Source organism: Trachemys scripta, unplaced genomic scaffold, assembly GCF_013100865.1.
Source record: "Trachemys scripta elegans isolate TJP31775 unplaced genomic scaffold, CAS_Tse_1.0 scaffold_26, whole genome shotgun sequence".
Taxonomy (NCBI): domain Eukaryota; kingdom Metazoa; phylum Chordata; order Testudines; family Emydidae; genus Trachemys; species Trachemys scripta.
Window position 1 is genome coordinate 452,914 of NW_023260511.1, and position 16,989 is coordinate 469,902.

Genomic DNA, 16,989 nt, shown 5'->3' on the forward strand with positions numbered 1-16,989 from the left:
CCACAAAGTCACGGGACCCCCTGGTCAACCTCCTTCTGGCCCTAGCGAAACTGGCCATCTATAAAACCAGAGTAAGGAGGTTGGCCGATGGAGTTTCCTGTGACTGTGGGGCGTATTTCAGGTCCTCCGTTCTTTCATGTGTCCGGGCAGAGTTCCTCTGGGCGGCGTCCGCTGGCTCCCTTGACGCCTTCGAGGAGCAGTGGGCACTGTCCGGGGTTCTCTGCTCGGTGTCCCCTTCTGGTTCGCTTCGTTTGACCCTTTGCCCTCACTCCTGTCCCTGTTCTTTTATTAGTTGTCCCCCATAATTTTTTGGTCTCCAGGTCCTGTGGACCCCCCCTTAGGCTGGGGGGGATCCTTTAGCAGTGGGTGGGCTTCCTTTTTTAAAGATGGGCACTACCTTAGCCTTTTTCCAGTCATCTGGGACCTCCCCCGATCACCATGAGTTTTCAGAGATAATGGCCAATGGCTCTGCAATCATATCCGCCAACTCCTTTAGCACCCTCGGATGCAGCGCATCTGGCCCCATGGACTTGTGCTCGTCCAGTTTTTCTAAATAGTCCCGAACCACTTCTTTCTCCACAGAGGGCTGGTCACCTTCCCCTCATACTGTGCTGCCCAGTGCAGCAGTCTGGGAGCTGACCTTCTTTGTGAAGACAGAGGCAAAAAAATCATTGAGCTTTTTCCACATCCTCTGTCACTAGGTTGCCTCCTTCATTCAGTAAGGGGCCCACACTTTCCTTGACTTTCTTCTTGTTGCTAACATACCTGAAGAATCCCTTCTTGTTACTCTTAACATCTCTTGCTAGCTGCAACTCCAAGTGTGATTTGGCCTTCCTGATTTCACTGCTGCATTCCTGAGCAATATTTTTATACTCCTCCCTGGTCATTTGTCCAATCTTCCACTTCGGGATGGTTTGTTCCTGCAACCTCAATAAGGATTCTTTAAAATACAGCCAGCACTCCTGGACTCCTTTCCCCCTAATGTTATTCCCCAGGGGATCCTGCCCATCAGTTCCCTGAGGGAGTCAAAGTCTGCTTTTCTGAAGTCCAGAGTCCGTATTCTGCTGCTCTCCTTTCTTCCTTATGTCAGGATCCTGAACTTGACCATCTCATGGTCACTGCCTCCCAGGTTCCCATCCACTTTTGCTTCCCCTACTAATTCTTCCCAGTTTGTGAGCAGCAGGTCTAGAAGAGCTCTGCCCCTAGTTGGTTCCTCCAGCACTTGCACCAGGAAATTGTCCCCTACTCTTTCCAAATGCTTCCTGGATTGCCTGTGCACCTCTGTATTGCTCTCCCAGCAGATATTAGGGTGATTAAAGTCTCCCATGAGAACCAGGGCCTGTGATCTAGTAACTTCTGCTAGTTGCCGGAAGAAAGCCTCGTCCACCTCATCCCCCTGGTCTGGTGGTCTATAGCAGACTCCCACCATGACATCACCCTTGTTGCTCATACTTCTAAACTTAATCCAGAGACTCTCAGGTTTTTCTGCAGTTTCATACCGGAGCTCTGAGCAGTCATACTCCTCTCTTACATACAGTGCAACTCCCCCACCTTTTCTGCCCTGCCTGTCCTTCCTGAACAGTTTATATCCATCCATGACAGTAGTCCAGTCATGTGAGTTATCCCACCAAGTCTCTATTATTCCAATCACATCATAGATCCTTGACTGTGCCAGGACTTCTAGTTCTCCCTGCTTGTTTCACAGGCTTCTTGCATTTGTGTATAGACACTTAAGATAACTCGCTGATTTTCCAGCTTTCTCAGTCTGAGACAGGAGTCCTCCCCTCCTGCACTCTCCTGCTCGTGCTTCCTCCCGGTATCCCATTTCCCTACTTTCCTCAGGGCTTTGGTCTCCTTCCCCCGGTGAACCTAGTTTGAAGCCCTCCTCAGTAGGTTAGCCAGCCTGCTTGGGAAGATGTTCTTAAGACCATAATTTCAATGTAAGCAGGGTCTGAATGAACTCTCCCCTGACAGCTAGCTGGGAGGGGGAGAGACTTCCTGAGCAAACTGTATTTACATGAACACACCTACTCTGCCTAGGTATGGAGAGATAGAGGGGTGTTACTCAAAGTGATCAACTATGGCTGGTGTTGGGTTACAAATCACTTTAGTACTGAATGCAGGGGTAGTGAAATGCTGTTACCAATGTTGTTGTCTTTATTGTATGAATAAAGGGCAGCAGAACTGTGCTTAACCTGTCCTGAATGAGGGGGGTCACCCTCAGATGAAAGGACATAATTAAGCCAGGGGTTAGAATGCCAAACTCCTCTGAAAGCAAGAAAGGTGGTGGGGGAGATTGGGATCCTGAGCTTAGCCAGAAGGTGTAGATACTTGTCCCTATGCTTCAGGGTCCCTGGTCTGGTTTCACCTGTTCCTTCGTACTGTTCAAAGATAGAACTAAATAGGCTACGTTAGGAAAGTTTTGTTATTTTAAGTACTCAATAAAAGCTGAAATCATTTGCAGTGGGGTAGGGTTTCTGCCCAGCCTGGTATGTGCTGAAAATCACTAAGAGACTGACATCCAGAGAGGCAGCAGAAGTTGACTGGTGGGAACAGCCCAGGGGTGAGGAACAGCAACTGGCTGGGGGGCCAGCCAGAGCAAGTGCTCAGCTGATGGAGCAAGCCAGGTGCCTTCTTCTCTGGGTGGACGGTGAACTCACACAGAGGTGAACTCACACAGACGCACCTCTGATTCCTGGGTCCTCACTGACCAAGAACAGCCACTGTGAGTGGGGTGTGGTGGTGAGAGAGCAGAATTTCCTGGGAGACTTAAAAGGCATTTCTCTAACTCAAGGGCTCCCCATGCTGAATTTCTAATATCTGCTGTAAATAATGGAGGTGTGAGTGCTTCTAAAAAATTTGCAAGCATCTTTTATAAAATTAGGCAATCCAAACATAGGACTCCCTACCAGCTCCCCATAAAATGGGGACTCAAGAATTGTGAAACTGAGATTACAGAGAGCTAGTCACATTAAAGAGACAAACCCCACAGCATCGTCAGTGCCCTGGCAGAATTATTATTTTTTATTCCTCATTTTGGGTCTTTTTCACATGCGAACACGTTACAAAATATGTCAACTCACATTTTAACTGACATAATGTTAAACAGAATTTTTGCCTTTAGGGTGGACAAGAAGAGTCATGTATCAGAGGGGTAGCCGTGTTAGTCTGAATCTGTAAAAAGCAACAGAGGGTCCTATGGCACCTTTAAGACTAACAGACGTATTGGGAGCAAGAAGAGTCATGTTTACAATAATGTGAGCTGGTTGTGGATATCTCCCTTGACCCACTAATAAACGTGACTGTCCTTGGGCACATTTAGGACAAATTGTTTAATACCATCCTAGCTAAAATCAGCTACATTTTTGGACATGACGCTTTCCCTCCATTCTAGACAAACCCATTCAGAACTTTGCAGGCTATGGAGTGTGCCCCTTTGTAAATATTTTGTTCTGCCTGTTTACACACAAAACAAGCAGCTGCCCAAAGCTAAAGGGGGCTGATAGTTATAACAGTATTTTCCTTCAGGTTTCAGCTAATTTCGTTTTTGTCTCACTGTGCATTCTGCCATGCTTCCAGGGTGATGAATCTCTGACATCGGGTCTCCTGCCCGGCTTTAACTGATGTAATTGATTCCTGCTCTGGTCTCTTAGAGCTTTACTATTGGAGTTAATGCACAGCAAACTGGCATGTAAGTCTACAGTGTGTTAGCCTGCTGCACATTTACTGGCCTTGTGGTCCCCCACTAAATGCACCAAAATAGCTAAGAACAGCCATACTGGGTCAGACCAAAGGTCCATCTAGCCCAGTATCCTGTCCTCTGACAGTGGCCAATGCCAGGTGCCCCCGGAGGGAATAAACAGAACAGGTAATAATCAAGTGATCCATCCCGTCGCTCTGTAATGCACTTGATGTACTGCTGCATTGCTGCATCCACAGCAGTGCTGTACTCACCCTTGTGAGTCATTAGGACTTGTAGGGGCACATCCCAGGGCTCTTAGTGCTGTCCCAAGTTGTGCCACTCCATGAATTTGTTCACAGCATATTGTGGGAGAACTTGTCTGTTCTTCTCAGGCCCTTGTAGAGATATGCTCTGAGCCCACTGACTGAGGGGGAAAAAATGATTCCTGGATGTGGTATCCATTGCAACTGGTGAAAAGACAGGGGTCCTACTCTGGATGACCTTTTCCAGTTGTTTGCATTCATGGCATTTGGCAATAACCAGCAGTTACGGGCATAAGATACTACAAAGTGCATTGTGGCAGCGTCTTGTTGCCCAAAGAAGGTGACTGCATGCCCTGCTAAGGAGATGGTGCAGACTGAATATGGACATGGAATAGTTTAATAGCTGTGGATGGTTTAATAGCTGTGGATTCTGTCTGTGCTAACCAGTGGCTCTGGAGCAGGGTCACTAGCTGAGAGTGGTGGGACCACATTATCATGCAGACCCAAATTGCTCAGCAGTGAGTCCAAGACTTCTCCATGAGGAAGGACACTCCCATTCAGCTGTGTGAGAAGCTCCTCCAACCTTCCAGCATTCGGACACACAGGTGAGGGAGGTCATTCCTGTGCAGAAGCAGTTGCTGTTGCCATCTGGAAAATGGCTGTTACAAACTGCTACAGATCCGTGGCTGATCAGTTTGGTGTTACCAAGTCAGCTGTTGGTACTGTGATGATGGACGTTTGCAAGGCACTTATTGGTGTGGTTCACCCATGGGTGGTGAAGTTTGTTAATGTCCCCCCAAATAATAGTTGGATTTGAGCAAATAGTCTTCCTGAATTATTATATTGGGCTTATCAAACATTGTCTCCCCTGCCCGTCTCCCCACCCCCACCAGCCCAAGGTGCACATGAATATGTAAACCAGAAAGGTCACTATTAGCTCAGTTTGCAGAGATTGGCTGACCACAGAGAGAGGTTCATGGGCAACAACAGGGCCATCCCTAGTTATTCTGGGGCCCTACGCAGCCCCCCCATGGGGTGTGTGTGGGGACCCAGGCCTCTGTGGGGGGGGCTGGCTTGGGCGATGGGGGGAACCAGCCCCCAGCACTCACCAGCGGGGGCTGGGTGGGGAAGGGGTTAGGGCGGGGGCAGGAAGAGGTGGGGTGGGGCAGAGCAGGGGCGGTGGCCCTGGGGAAGAGGCAGACCAGGGGCTGGCACAGCACAAAGCTACACAGGGCACCAGGAAATTTGGTGCCCCAAATTTTCTGGTGCCTGCCACAGCTGCATACTTTGCGTATGGGTAAGGATGGCCCTGGGCACCAATGTGGGATGCACTGGCAGAGTACATAGTGTCAGGATACTCTGGAGATGCAGTGTTTTCCAGTTTGGATAAAATGGGATTTTATTCCCACCCAATGATATGGATGTCAAAGGGGTGGCTGGTTTCAGAGTAGCAGCCGTGTTAGTCTGTATCCGCAAAAACAACAGGAGTACTTGTGGCACCTTAGAAACTAACAAATTTATTTGAGCATAAGCTTTCGTGGGCTACAGCCCACTTTATCAGATGTATAGAATGGAACATATAGTCAGAAGATAGATATACAGAGAACATGAAAAGGTGGAAGTTGCCATACCAACTCTAAGAGGCTAATTAATTAAGATAAGTTATTTCCCCATGTTAAGTATCCTCACACCTTCTTGTCAACTGTCCGAAATGGGCTATCTTGATTATCACTACAAAAGTTTTTTTCCCCTTCTGCCGATAATAGCTCATCTTAATTAATTAGCCTCTTAGAGTTGGTATGGCAACTCCCACCTTTTCATGTTCTCTGTATATATATCTTCTTACTATATGTTCCATTCTATGCATCTGATGAAGTGGGCTGTAGCCCATGAAAGCTTAAAGGGGTGGCTGTGTCACTGTTATTTTGGGTAATCCAGCCTATCCCCTACTGCCCTGGCTCACAAAGGCCTACCCTGAGTAAATTCACAGCTTCTCTATCAGTTTGAGAATATTTACCTTCTACAGAGGTGAGAGATCTAGAAGAAAAGGCAATGGGCCTTTCATTCTAGTCTTCCAGCACATGTGAAATCACTGCTCCACTCCGTAAGGGGAAGTGTCATAAACTGACTTTATAGGCAAAGATGCATTTTTGGGTGTAAGGACCCTTTCAGATGATACAAACTTCTTGGTCCCATCCCATGCAGTGTGTGGGCCAACACCATTCCTGTCCAACAGTTCACATGGAGGCTGTGACACTGTGTTAGTCAAGAACCTACGGTAATTGTGACAGGCTGACAATTTCCTGTAACACCCGGAATGAACTTTATTGAACTATTGTCAATGTTACTGAATTAAGATTTATATCTCTGCAGTTCATTGCAGTAACTATGAAAATATTTGTGCACTATTCTGGGATTCCTTGGAACTTCAAAGGACTTTTTGGAACAGAGCATGTGAAGTGGATTTCTTAGGAAATCCCTTGGGGTTCTGGAAATACAAATTTTCCGTTCTGATGCCAGCCTTTGAAGCCACCCCTCTGGGGAGGTATGCATAGACTAGTTCAAACTGGATTCTGCAGGTACCTAGAGACAAAGGAAGGATTTTTGGATAAATAACCTGTTTAGACTGACTCAGGGCTTTCTTCCTGTTCCTGCACATGGACAGGACCTCTGGTCCACTGAGGGCCCCAGTCCTTAAGGAAGGATTGGAAGGACTTGGCCTAATGCGGCCACATAAGACTGAACACTTATTCGGGGCTGAAGCTGTAATCCATGTATGACAAAAAAGGAATTTCCTTAGATGGGGGCTTGAAGGACAGCTTCTGCCACATTCCATGTTGGAGTTGGGGGTGATCGCTGATAAGCTCATTAGCACATGTGTAAGTTATTTTATTGTTTAAATATGCTTTTTACCTTAAAATAAAGTAGGCTTTCATACAATGGTGTGATACCTTATAACTGTAGCAATTACATCTGATAACTGTCTCAGAAGAGAAAGCAAGCAGGTGTCCTTGGCCAATCTGTCTGTGCTGGGAAATACACAGTGAAGGCAGAGAACTGTGCAGCCTGGGAATAACCTGGTGAGAAAAGACAGAGACATGTGGGATTCTTTCCAAGTGTAGTGATGACTGGGGAGCCGGAAGTCTGAGATTGCGTGTCCTTGCTGGATCACCGAGGGGGAATATAGGTGCAGTTGTCCTGAACTGTGACAGTCATAACTGATCATCCCCACAAAGGGACATAATTATGACACATTTTGTGGTTGAGGTGCCATAAGGACAACTTCAACTGTGTACTGTGATTAACACAAGCCGTCTGTATCAATGGCGGGCCTGCAGTACGCACCTGATTCTATAAATATCATATTTCTCCTTGTTTGCTCTAAGCCAGGGGTTGGCAAACTTTTTCGTTTGAGGGCCACATCTGGGAGGGGAAATTGTATGGAGGGCTGGGGCAGGGAGTTGGGGTGCGGGAGGGAGTGCGGGGCATGGGAGGGGGTGCGGGGTGCAAGAATGGGCTCAGGGCAGGGGATTGGGGCAGAAGAGGGCTGTGGGATGTATGAGGGGGCTCAGGGAAGGGGGTTGGGGTGCAGGAGGGGTGCGGAGTGCAGGAGGGTCTCAGGGCAGGGGTGCAGAGTGGTGCGGACTAAGGGAGGGAGCTCAGGGCAGAGGGTTGGGGTGCAGGAGGGGTGAGAGGTGCAACAGGGGGCTCAGGGCAGGTAGTTCGGTTGCAGGTTGCAGCAGGAGGCTCAGGGCAGAGTGTTGGGGTGCAGGAGGGGTGCAGCGTGCAGCAGAGGGCTCAGGGCAGTTGGTTGGGGTGCATGGGGGTGCAGGGTGCAGCGGGGGACTCAGGGCAGCGGTGCACAGGGCTGCGGGGAGCAGCAGGGAGCTCAGGACAGGGGGTTGGGCTGCAGGAGGGGTGCGAGGTGCAGGCAGGGGGGCTTACAGTAGGGAGTTGGGGGGCGGGGTGCAGGAAGGGTTCAGGCTCCAGCCCGGCACCACTTACCATGTCTCTGCACGGCCCCTGGGGAGGGAGCACATAGCTCCACATACGCTGCCCTTGCCACTCCTCCAGGTACCTCCCCCGAAGTGCCTATTGGCCGTGCTTCCCCATTCCCGGCCAATGGGAGCTGCAGGGGGTGGTGCTTGGAGGCGAGGGCAGCACACGGAGCCCTCTGCCCCACCTTCCCCAGGGCCCCAGGGACATGGTGCCAGCTGCTTCTGAGAGCGGCGCGGGGCCTGCGGTACCACGGGGGGCAATCCAGTGGGCCAGATCCAAGGGCCTGACTTGCCAGATCCAGCCCGTGGGCCGTAGTTTGCCCACCCCTGCTCTAAGCCCATACTCAGACAACCTCACAAGTACCCTGGGAGGTGTCGACGGTATTCTTTATCACCAGTTCCCATAACCAGTATATCATCCAACTAACACTGAGTGCCAGGAATACCCTTTAATATCTAGTCATTTATTATCTTGTAAACTAAATTTTGTAGAGATGTTATAACATTCTCAGGAGACACCATGTTGTCATCTGCATGCTAATGCATCTGAAATCCTCTGGTATTGCCCTTCTTGCTGTAGTTATTGTGCATTGTTCACAGACCTTGATATTTACTGTGTGAGCCTCATTTTGTTGCAGTTTCTACAGGTTTTGTCCTTAAATCAAGAGTCAGTTGCACTGAGAGACTGATTTACAAATGAAAGCACCCAGTCTTTCTGTTAGCACTGACCATGTTGTGCTTTCCGCTTGGCTGCCAGTTTGTTTATTGGTCAGATCATGTGATGTGATTGCAGCTCCATGGAATCTTCAGTAATGGTTTCCACTGACACAGCAAGTTCTAGTGCATGTTACAGGGTCCAATCAGCCTCAGTCAATAACTGGTTTTGGATTCCTTCATTTTGCTTATAACATTATAATGTCATTAATGTCACTATAATGTCATCATCTCAACATGGACAAGTGCACTTAGGAAGGAAGAATCCCATGCACTGCTACAGGCTGTGGACCGACTGGCTAAAAAGTAGTTCTGCAGCAAAGGGAGGGAGTGCACTGGGCTTACAGTTGATGAGAAGCTGGATGTGAGTCAGCAGGGTGCCCTTGTTGCAAGAAGGCTAAAGGCATATTGGGCTGCATTAGTAGGAGCATTGTCAGCTGATCAAGGGAAGTGATTATTCCCATCTATTCGGCACTGGTGAGGCCACATCTGGAGTGTTGCATCCAGTTTTGGGCCCCCCAACTACAGAAAGGATGTGGACAAATTAGAGAGAGTCCAGCAGAGAGCAACAAAACTGGTCAGGGAGCTGGGGCACATGACTTATGAGGAGAGGCTGAGGGAACTGGGCTTGTTTAGTCTGCAGAAGAGAGGAGTGAGGGAGGATTTGATATCAGCCTTCAACTACCTGAAGGGGGGTTCCAAACAGGATGGGGCTCGGCTGTTCTCAGTGGTGGCAGATGATGGAACAAGGAGCAATAGCCTCAAGTTGCAGTGGGGGAGGTCTAGGTTGGCTATTAGGGAAACAGTATTTCACTAGGAGGGTGGTGAAGCACTGGAATGTGTTACCTAGGGAGGTGGAGGAATCTCCATCCTTAGAGGTTTTTAAGGCCCAGCTTGATTTAGTTGGTGTTGGTTCTGCTTTGAGCAGGGGGTTGGACTAGATGACCTCCTGAGGTCTCTTCCAACCCTGATATTCTATGATTCTATGATTTGAACTCTCTCCAAACTGGTCATACTCTGTTAATATCCTTAAATCAACCACATATTTAGGAATTGTTTCATTTTCTTTTTGATTTAATTTATAAAATCAGAAATACTCTGCAATCGCCTGTTGGTTTGGCGAGAGGTGATTTTGGAGAATTTCCACAATTTCAGAAAATGAAGCTGCTGGTTCAACAGGAGCTGTCAGGCTATGTAGCGGGATATAGGTTTTTAGTCCCCATTAGACTCAGTAAAACTGACACCTTTTGCTCAACACTGATACCATTAGCTATTATACTGTGTTCTACTCTCTCCCCACAGCTTAGTGGAGGACTGACCCACTTTATCAAACAAGTCAGTTTTCTCCAAACAGCCAGACTTTTACAAACCTTTTTTTTTTTTTTTTTTTTTCTGGAATGATCAGTTTTGTCACAATCTCAGTGTCTGCAGTTTTCCTTTAGTCTAGGACTCTGCAGTTATTCTCTGTTCCACTGTACTCTGGGATTGGGCTTCCCTCCTTGTTACCAATCATTGTGTCCTCTGCTCCTTACAAAGCCAAAATGATATGAAGAAACAACACAGGCTCCAAATATTCCAAATAAACAAGTTTATTCCAAACAAATGAGTTTTCTAAATATACACAAGCATGCATGGCCTGGGTGCACACATATTGCGGCGCCGACTGGTTTATGGCAGCTTCCAATTCATAGCCAATGGTGAACGTGAGCAGAGGGCTCATAGATGATTTAAAGGGACATGACTCTATTTCTATAAATTACACAACTGCTAACTAAAAATACTTAGTTTTTAAAAGGCTTTTGGTCAGTATCATTGGTCACAGTTTCCTGAAAGGAGGATCAAGCAGGTGCCCAGTCTGAGATGGGACTGAAGGGTGGTAAGTGGATGGTATGACCAGGTTACTGTAGTCACATCCCTGTCTAAGAGTTGAAGACTCATGAGATTCCACCCTGAGACAGGTAAGGTCAAGAGACCTAAGGGTGGGAGCTCTCAGAGGGACTGGAAATGGGTCAGAGGTGCAGCTGCCTTATAACTCTGACAGTAAATCTTGCATGGCTGTGTACAGGGACGGGGGGTATTTTATATTCCCTTTCCCCACTATGTAGCTACAGAGGCCAGTCACAAGCCCTTAATTTGTTATGTTATAAGTTTGGTGATGTTGTGTCTCTGAGATAAAAATGAATGTGTGAGACAGGATGGTGTTTTCACATTAATATCTACCCAACAGCTCCCACTGTGACAGTTATTGTCAGATTTTCTAAGGGGCTCTTCATGCTGAGTAACTGGCAGCTGAGCTCTTGAAAATCTTGAAATCTTGAAAACCTACGTTTGGGCGCTGATTTCTCTGCAACACAAATATCCTTTCCTTAACAGCCTAGGCAAATAACAGTGTTTGTCAGAAGTAACAAACAAAATCATTTGTTGTTGAAAGCAAGTAATTAAGATGGCAGATCACAAAGTACAGAGTAAAAACTACAGTTCACATTTTATTGGAGAGAAACTTGATGTCATAGGTTCATAGCCATAAAATGAGTTACAGTGCCGCTCTAGAGATGGCATCACAATAATATAGAGGTAAAATGTAATTCAAATTCATTGCTGAGAAACTTGATTTCTATGATACATAGGGATAAAGGAGTGGCAGTGCCACTTTAAGCTCATTCATCTTCTCTTATAGAACAAATTCTCATTGATGTTTCTTTGTGGGAATTTTTAAAGAATGGATAAACATCTCCTGAGAATGAACAATCATTAAATGTGAACAACACAGACATGTCAGTTACATTCAAAAAGGTCACCTGCATTTCTTGGTAACTAAGGTAAACTCCAATTTTCTTGGGCTTTTTCTGCACCATGATGCGGGTCCATGGATCTGTTTTTGCCCAGTAATCTCTCCCACTGAAACCCAGAGCCCAGAATCCCTCTATAGGGGACAAGGAAAGTTTTCCTTTTCTCTGTATGGATTTTCTGGCCACTCCCAGGTCCCAGTCAGAGCTGCTCACAACATCCACCTCCCAGTAGTGCTTTCCAGAGGAGAATCCTTCAGAGCCCAGCACACAGACGGTTGAATCGAACCTCTCTGGACTTGCTGGAACTTTTTGAGGTTGGGCTTCATGTTTCAAACTCTTATGATCCCCAGCAATGGAGAGGTTGGGGTGGGCTGTGCCTGGATTAAGAGTGATGTCATCTGCAAAGAGAAAATTTAAGAAACCCTTGTCTAATTGCAGTATAAACTGAAACATGGGAGATATGGCTTGTGGGCCAATTCCTGCTGTCATTACTCAGGCAAAATGCCTACGGATAACGGGTTTTCTTCTATTCTGGCAATTTGGTTACACTGAAATATTTCAGAGATGTGATATTTGATTGAACTTTACACAGAAATGGGAGGGATCCTGAAATGTTTATCTTATTGAAACTGAAATATATTGTGCCAGATTCTGATATAAGTTAAATGATTGAAAGAACAGAACGAGTAAGGCCTGAGAGGAAATGGAGAAAAGCCCCAGTTGTTATCTCCGTGATAGCAATATGTTCTGTTTCTAGTCTTTATAAACTATGAAGATTATTTCTGATTACCAGGAGAGATGTGAATTCTGTTACCTGCATAAGTTCGAGCCCTTCTCCAATCTGAAATGAAAGTGAGAAACAACAGACATTGAATTCAAAGAGGCATCTACTGCCAATTTTCCTCCTTTTAGCAGCAGAAATCTCCCAGGTTGAGGATAACTGGTGATCGAAGTGGGTGAGGTAATATCTTTTACTGGACCAATTTCACGCACTTTGTCTCGCTAATATCCTGGGGCCGACATGGCTACAACTACGCTGCAGATACTGAGATCATCAGACAAAATACAGAATGATGTACTGGTGCAGAAAAGAGAAAGTAAAGACATTAATGGTATAAACCCACTGTGGTTATTGTACACTTTTGGGCCCTGTATTTGTCTCTCATGGAGTCACCAGGTCCGTTCCATCCTTCACTCATACCTCAGTCTCAAGCAGAGACAGCAGACCACAAGAAAATATGTGTGGTGATGCTGGGAATGTGGGTAGCTGCATTATTTCTGCCTGGAGCTGCTGTCTTCCCTGCTATGAGAGAGATGAAAATGGGCTACAGCACCAAGGGAGATAGGAGAGGAATACAAGAGATAGCCCTGCTCCCTCCAAATAATGTAGAGGGGAGTGTGTTTAAGAGTGGTGAGGGAGGAGAGTGGATGAGATAGAAAAATATAATTGCACAAAGATAATGAAGTTAATCAAATGTTTGTGTGATAACGTTGTACCTGTATTTACTGATATTTCAACTGGGCGACACCTTTCAAAGTCAAATTAATTCAGACCTGCCAGCTCTGTGGGATTTCAGATGACCTCTAATATGACAAGTCTATGGGATTTTACCTTAATCCACAGGTTTTCAGATGTTTCTATATGGTAACCCCACTCTGATTGGCTACCTGCCCAACTCCCTTGGCTTACAGCCAATCAGAGCTGCTGCACATATTGAGAGACCACCTCTTTTCTCAGCAAATGAAGAAGGCTTCTCCCTTCCCATCTCCCTGTACCAAAAAGGTGGGAGCACTCCTGAAGCCCTCGATTCTTTCATCACTGTGCCTGTAAGGAAGGCACCAATCCATGTCGTCTCTGCTACTCCTCTCCCCTCTCTAGCTCCACCAAGCCCCTTAGGTCAGGCGTGGAAGTGAAGAGATTCCCTCTCTATCAGCCCCCAAAGACATGCAGGTGCACCCCTCAGGCCTGGCCACTGTGAGAGGCATTGGAGGGGCTCCCACAATCTTCAAATTTGCAGGAGTGTGTGTCTTGTCCTCCCCAGACCTCAAGGGGGGCAGGAGGGTGGTGGTGGAGAAAACAATTGATATACCAAAAAATCAGCAAGGGTAAAAGAATATTTAATATTTTGAGTGTGGGACACCCACACACAGTCACTATCTCAGAGGACATGATCCTACTGCCATTATTGACATCAATGGCAAATTGCGAATCACTTAATTAGAGACACATTGTCAGGGCCTAACTCCCTCTATATTCACAGACATGTAAGGATTTATTTGGAGTGAAATTCATCCCTGGACAGTGAGCAAGTGCTAGGACTCTACAGCACAAGATACTCACGTATGTCCTATTTTGAAGGGATGTGTGGGATATAAGTGACAGATATCCCATTCGCATAGGAGAAACTTTCACGCAATGGGAGCAGGAATTGATCTGTAGCATTCATCTCTCCATCCTAGCAAATTTTATTAAAATAGTATTCTAACAAAAACAGATTATTTCTAATTGTGAGAACTTCATTTCTATTTGCATCACTTTTCCACCATGGAATTGAATTAACTGTTATATTCAAAGAATCAACACACACTTACTCAGTTCTCCTTGGAGTTCATCTGCAAAGAAAAAAAAATAATGCACACACCTTGTGAATTTCAGTTGGGTTAACTAGCAGATATTGTGCCTCTCCCTAAAAGCTTCTAATCTGATACCTCACACCAATGATGTTGGAAGAGTCCAAACCAGACTCAGCCCCCTACTGTAAAACTGCTCAATAAATCCTGTCTCTGCAATAAAGGAAATTCTGAATATTGAATTTAAATAAATAATAAAGAAACAGATGGGAGTAGAAATTACATGAACAACAAATGCCCCAAGTGGATAAAAATCAATGATTTTATTATAAAAATCAGAGTCCAGCCACAGGACATGAGATTAATTAAAAGATTATTAGGAAAAAAATATTTTTACTCCCATTACTTCTAACAGTGAGCCCTGCACAGCTTTTTACAGAGGTTTTACTAGTATAGTCAGTTTAATAGAACTATATTGAAGGAGAACCAATTCAAAGCTACTTTTTTCTGCTTTGGTAGTCATCTTTTCTTACACTCAGTGGTATTTGTGTATGTAATGGGTTAACAAATATTCACAAATATTACAAAAAGAACAGGAGTACTTGTGGCACCTTAGAGACTAATACATTTATTAGTCTCTAAGGTGCCACAAGTACTCCTGTTCTTTTTGCGGATACAGACTAACACGGCTGCTACTCTGAAACAAATATTACATTGTAACCACTTCCGAAGCCTTCACTATGAAATACCCCACATATTCCACCTTCACACACTCCCAACTGTTATCCCCATGCTCAGTATCCAATCAGACTCATCTGCCAGCCATGACAGGCCTCTGAATAAACCCCACCCCATGAAGAGGAAATCCCAAACCTTCTCTCAGTATAGAAACTTTGAAGACTCCTTCTCTTCCATGGAAACATCTCTCATAACCCATCACTCCCATCTGCTAGTCTCTTTTCATCAACACAGTGACAATCATCAATCTCTCTTGTATTCACAGTTCTTGTCCCTCAAAACATCTACCCCAAATATTACACAACCAGACATCCTCCAAGCAATAGAAGTCAATGGAAATTAACCTTTTTCTGTCTCGATTCTTCCTGAAAAACAAAAACAAAAAGAAAACCATGTACTTCCAATTTTGTCTCCATAGCATACAGAAATAATGTAATAACCAAAACCAAGACAATGTTTGGTAATTTATAAAATATTGTAAGTACAGAAGTAGTAAAATGCAGGAATCAAAGCCAATGGTACTTGTATACCACGGCAGATTCCTAGATTCCAATGCTAGAAGAGACCATTGTGATTATATATCCTGAATCCTGGGATGAGATAGGCGACAAGAACTTCCCCAAAGTAATTCCTAGTGACCTTTGATAAATTTTTCCAATGGTTAATTACCCTTACCATTAAAATTTTACTTCTTATTTCCAGTCTGAATTTGTCTAGCTTCAGCTTGTAACCCTAGATCATGTTATACCTTCCTCTGCCAGATTGAAGGGCTCATTAACAGAGAAAGGCATAACATGATCCAATGGAAGTTGAAATTTGACAATGTCAGGCTGGAAATTGGAGCTGATTGGGAATGTTCTCTAAGAATTTATCTTTAGTTGGAAAATGCTGATTCTTCAAAACTGAAACAGGTTGAGAAATAGTGTTCTGTTCACTGAAACAATGAATCAAAAAGCTTTTCATAAATGAAGGTTTGAGTTTTTAAACATCCTGGAGGGTGAGGGTGGCGGGGTGGGGGGGGGGGGGATGTTCATCTCCCACCCATGGCAATTTCAAAATCTGTATGAGGAGTTTGATATCCCAAAAACAAACTAGTTTTTGATTTATAAATGCATGGTTTGGGGTTATTGGTTATTTTTTCTCTTTTTTAATATCAGGTATATGTTCATGTTTTCCACACAGTAAAACAAAAATATTTTGAATAATTTCTTATATACTTTTAAAAAAATCTTCTCATAAGAAAGAAACAGATGGGAGCAGAAATTACATGAACAACAAATGCCCCAAGTGGATAAAAATCAATGATTTTATTATAAAAATCAGAATTCTTAATTTAAATACGGTTTTTTAAAATTTAAAACTTTCTTTTTTAGTAAACATATTAAAAATTAAATTTCAATGCACCAATCCATGTGGTCTCTGCTACTTCTCTCCCCTCTCTAGCTCCACCAAGCCCTTTAGGTCAGGAGTGGAAGTGAAGAGATTCCCTCTCTACCAGTCCCCAAAGAGATGCACGTGCACCCCTCAGGCCTGGCCAGTGTGAGAGTCATTGGAGGGGCTCCTACACTCTTCAAGCTTTGCAGGAATGTGTGTCTTGTCCTCCCCAGATCTCAGGGTAGCAGGAGGGTGGTGGTGGTGGTGGAGAAGACACAATTGATATACCAAAAAATCAGCAAGGGTAATAGAATATTTCATATTTTGAGTGTGGGACACCCACACACAGTCACATCTCACAGGTCCTACTGCCATTATTGACATCAATGGCAAATTCCAAATCACATAATTAGAGACACGTTTTCAGGGCCGAACTCCCTCTATATTCACAGACACATAAGGATTTATTTGGGGTTAAATTCATCCCTCGACAGCGAACAAGTGCTAGGACTCTGCAGCAGAAGATACTCACGTATGCCCTATTTTGAAGGGATGTGTGGGATATAAGTGACTGATAGCATATTTGTATAGGAGAGATTTTCACGCAATGGGAGCAGGAATTGATCTGTAGCATTCATCTGTCTGTCCTAGCAAATTTTATCAAAATAATATTCTAACAAAAACAAAGATCCTTCAGTTCCCTTATTTCTAACGGTGAGAACTTCATTTCTATTTGCATCACTTTTCCACCATGGAATTGAATTAACTTTTACATTCAAAGAATCAACACACACTTACTCAGTTCTCCTTGGAGTTCATCTGCAAAGAAAAAAAAATAATGCACACACCTTGTGAATTTC

General features: G+C 44.9%; 1 protein-coding gene across 1 annotated transcript in view; it reads right to left on the reverse strand.

Annotated features, from left to right (window-relative positions):
* Positions 1-11,280: 11,280 nt before the first annotated feature.
* Positions 11,281-16,989, reverse strand: part of LOC117870307 (butyrophilin subfamily 1 member A1-like) — a 101,646-nt gene continuing 95,937 nt past the window's right edge. The window contains exons 3-7 of the mRNA XM_034757410.1: positions 16,928-16,948; positions 15,100-15,120; positions 14,039-14,059; positions 12,261-12,287; positions 11,281-11,844 (exon numbers count right to left, since the gene is read on the reverse strand). Of these exons, the coding sequence (XP_034613301.1) occupies positions 11,315-11,844; positions 12,261-12,287; positions 14,039-14,059; positions 15,100-15,120; positions 16,928-16,948 (620 nt within the window). The 3' untranslated portion in view covers positions 11,281-11,314. The remainder of the gene's footprint in view (positions 11,845-12,260; positions 12,288-14,038; positions 14,060-15,099; positions 15,121-16,927; positions 16,949-16,989) is intronic.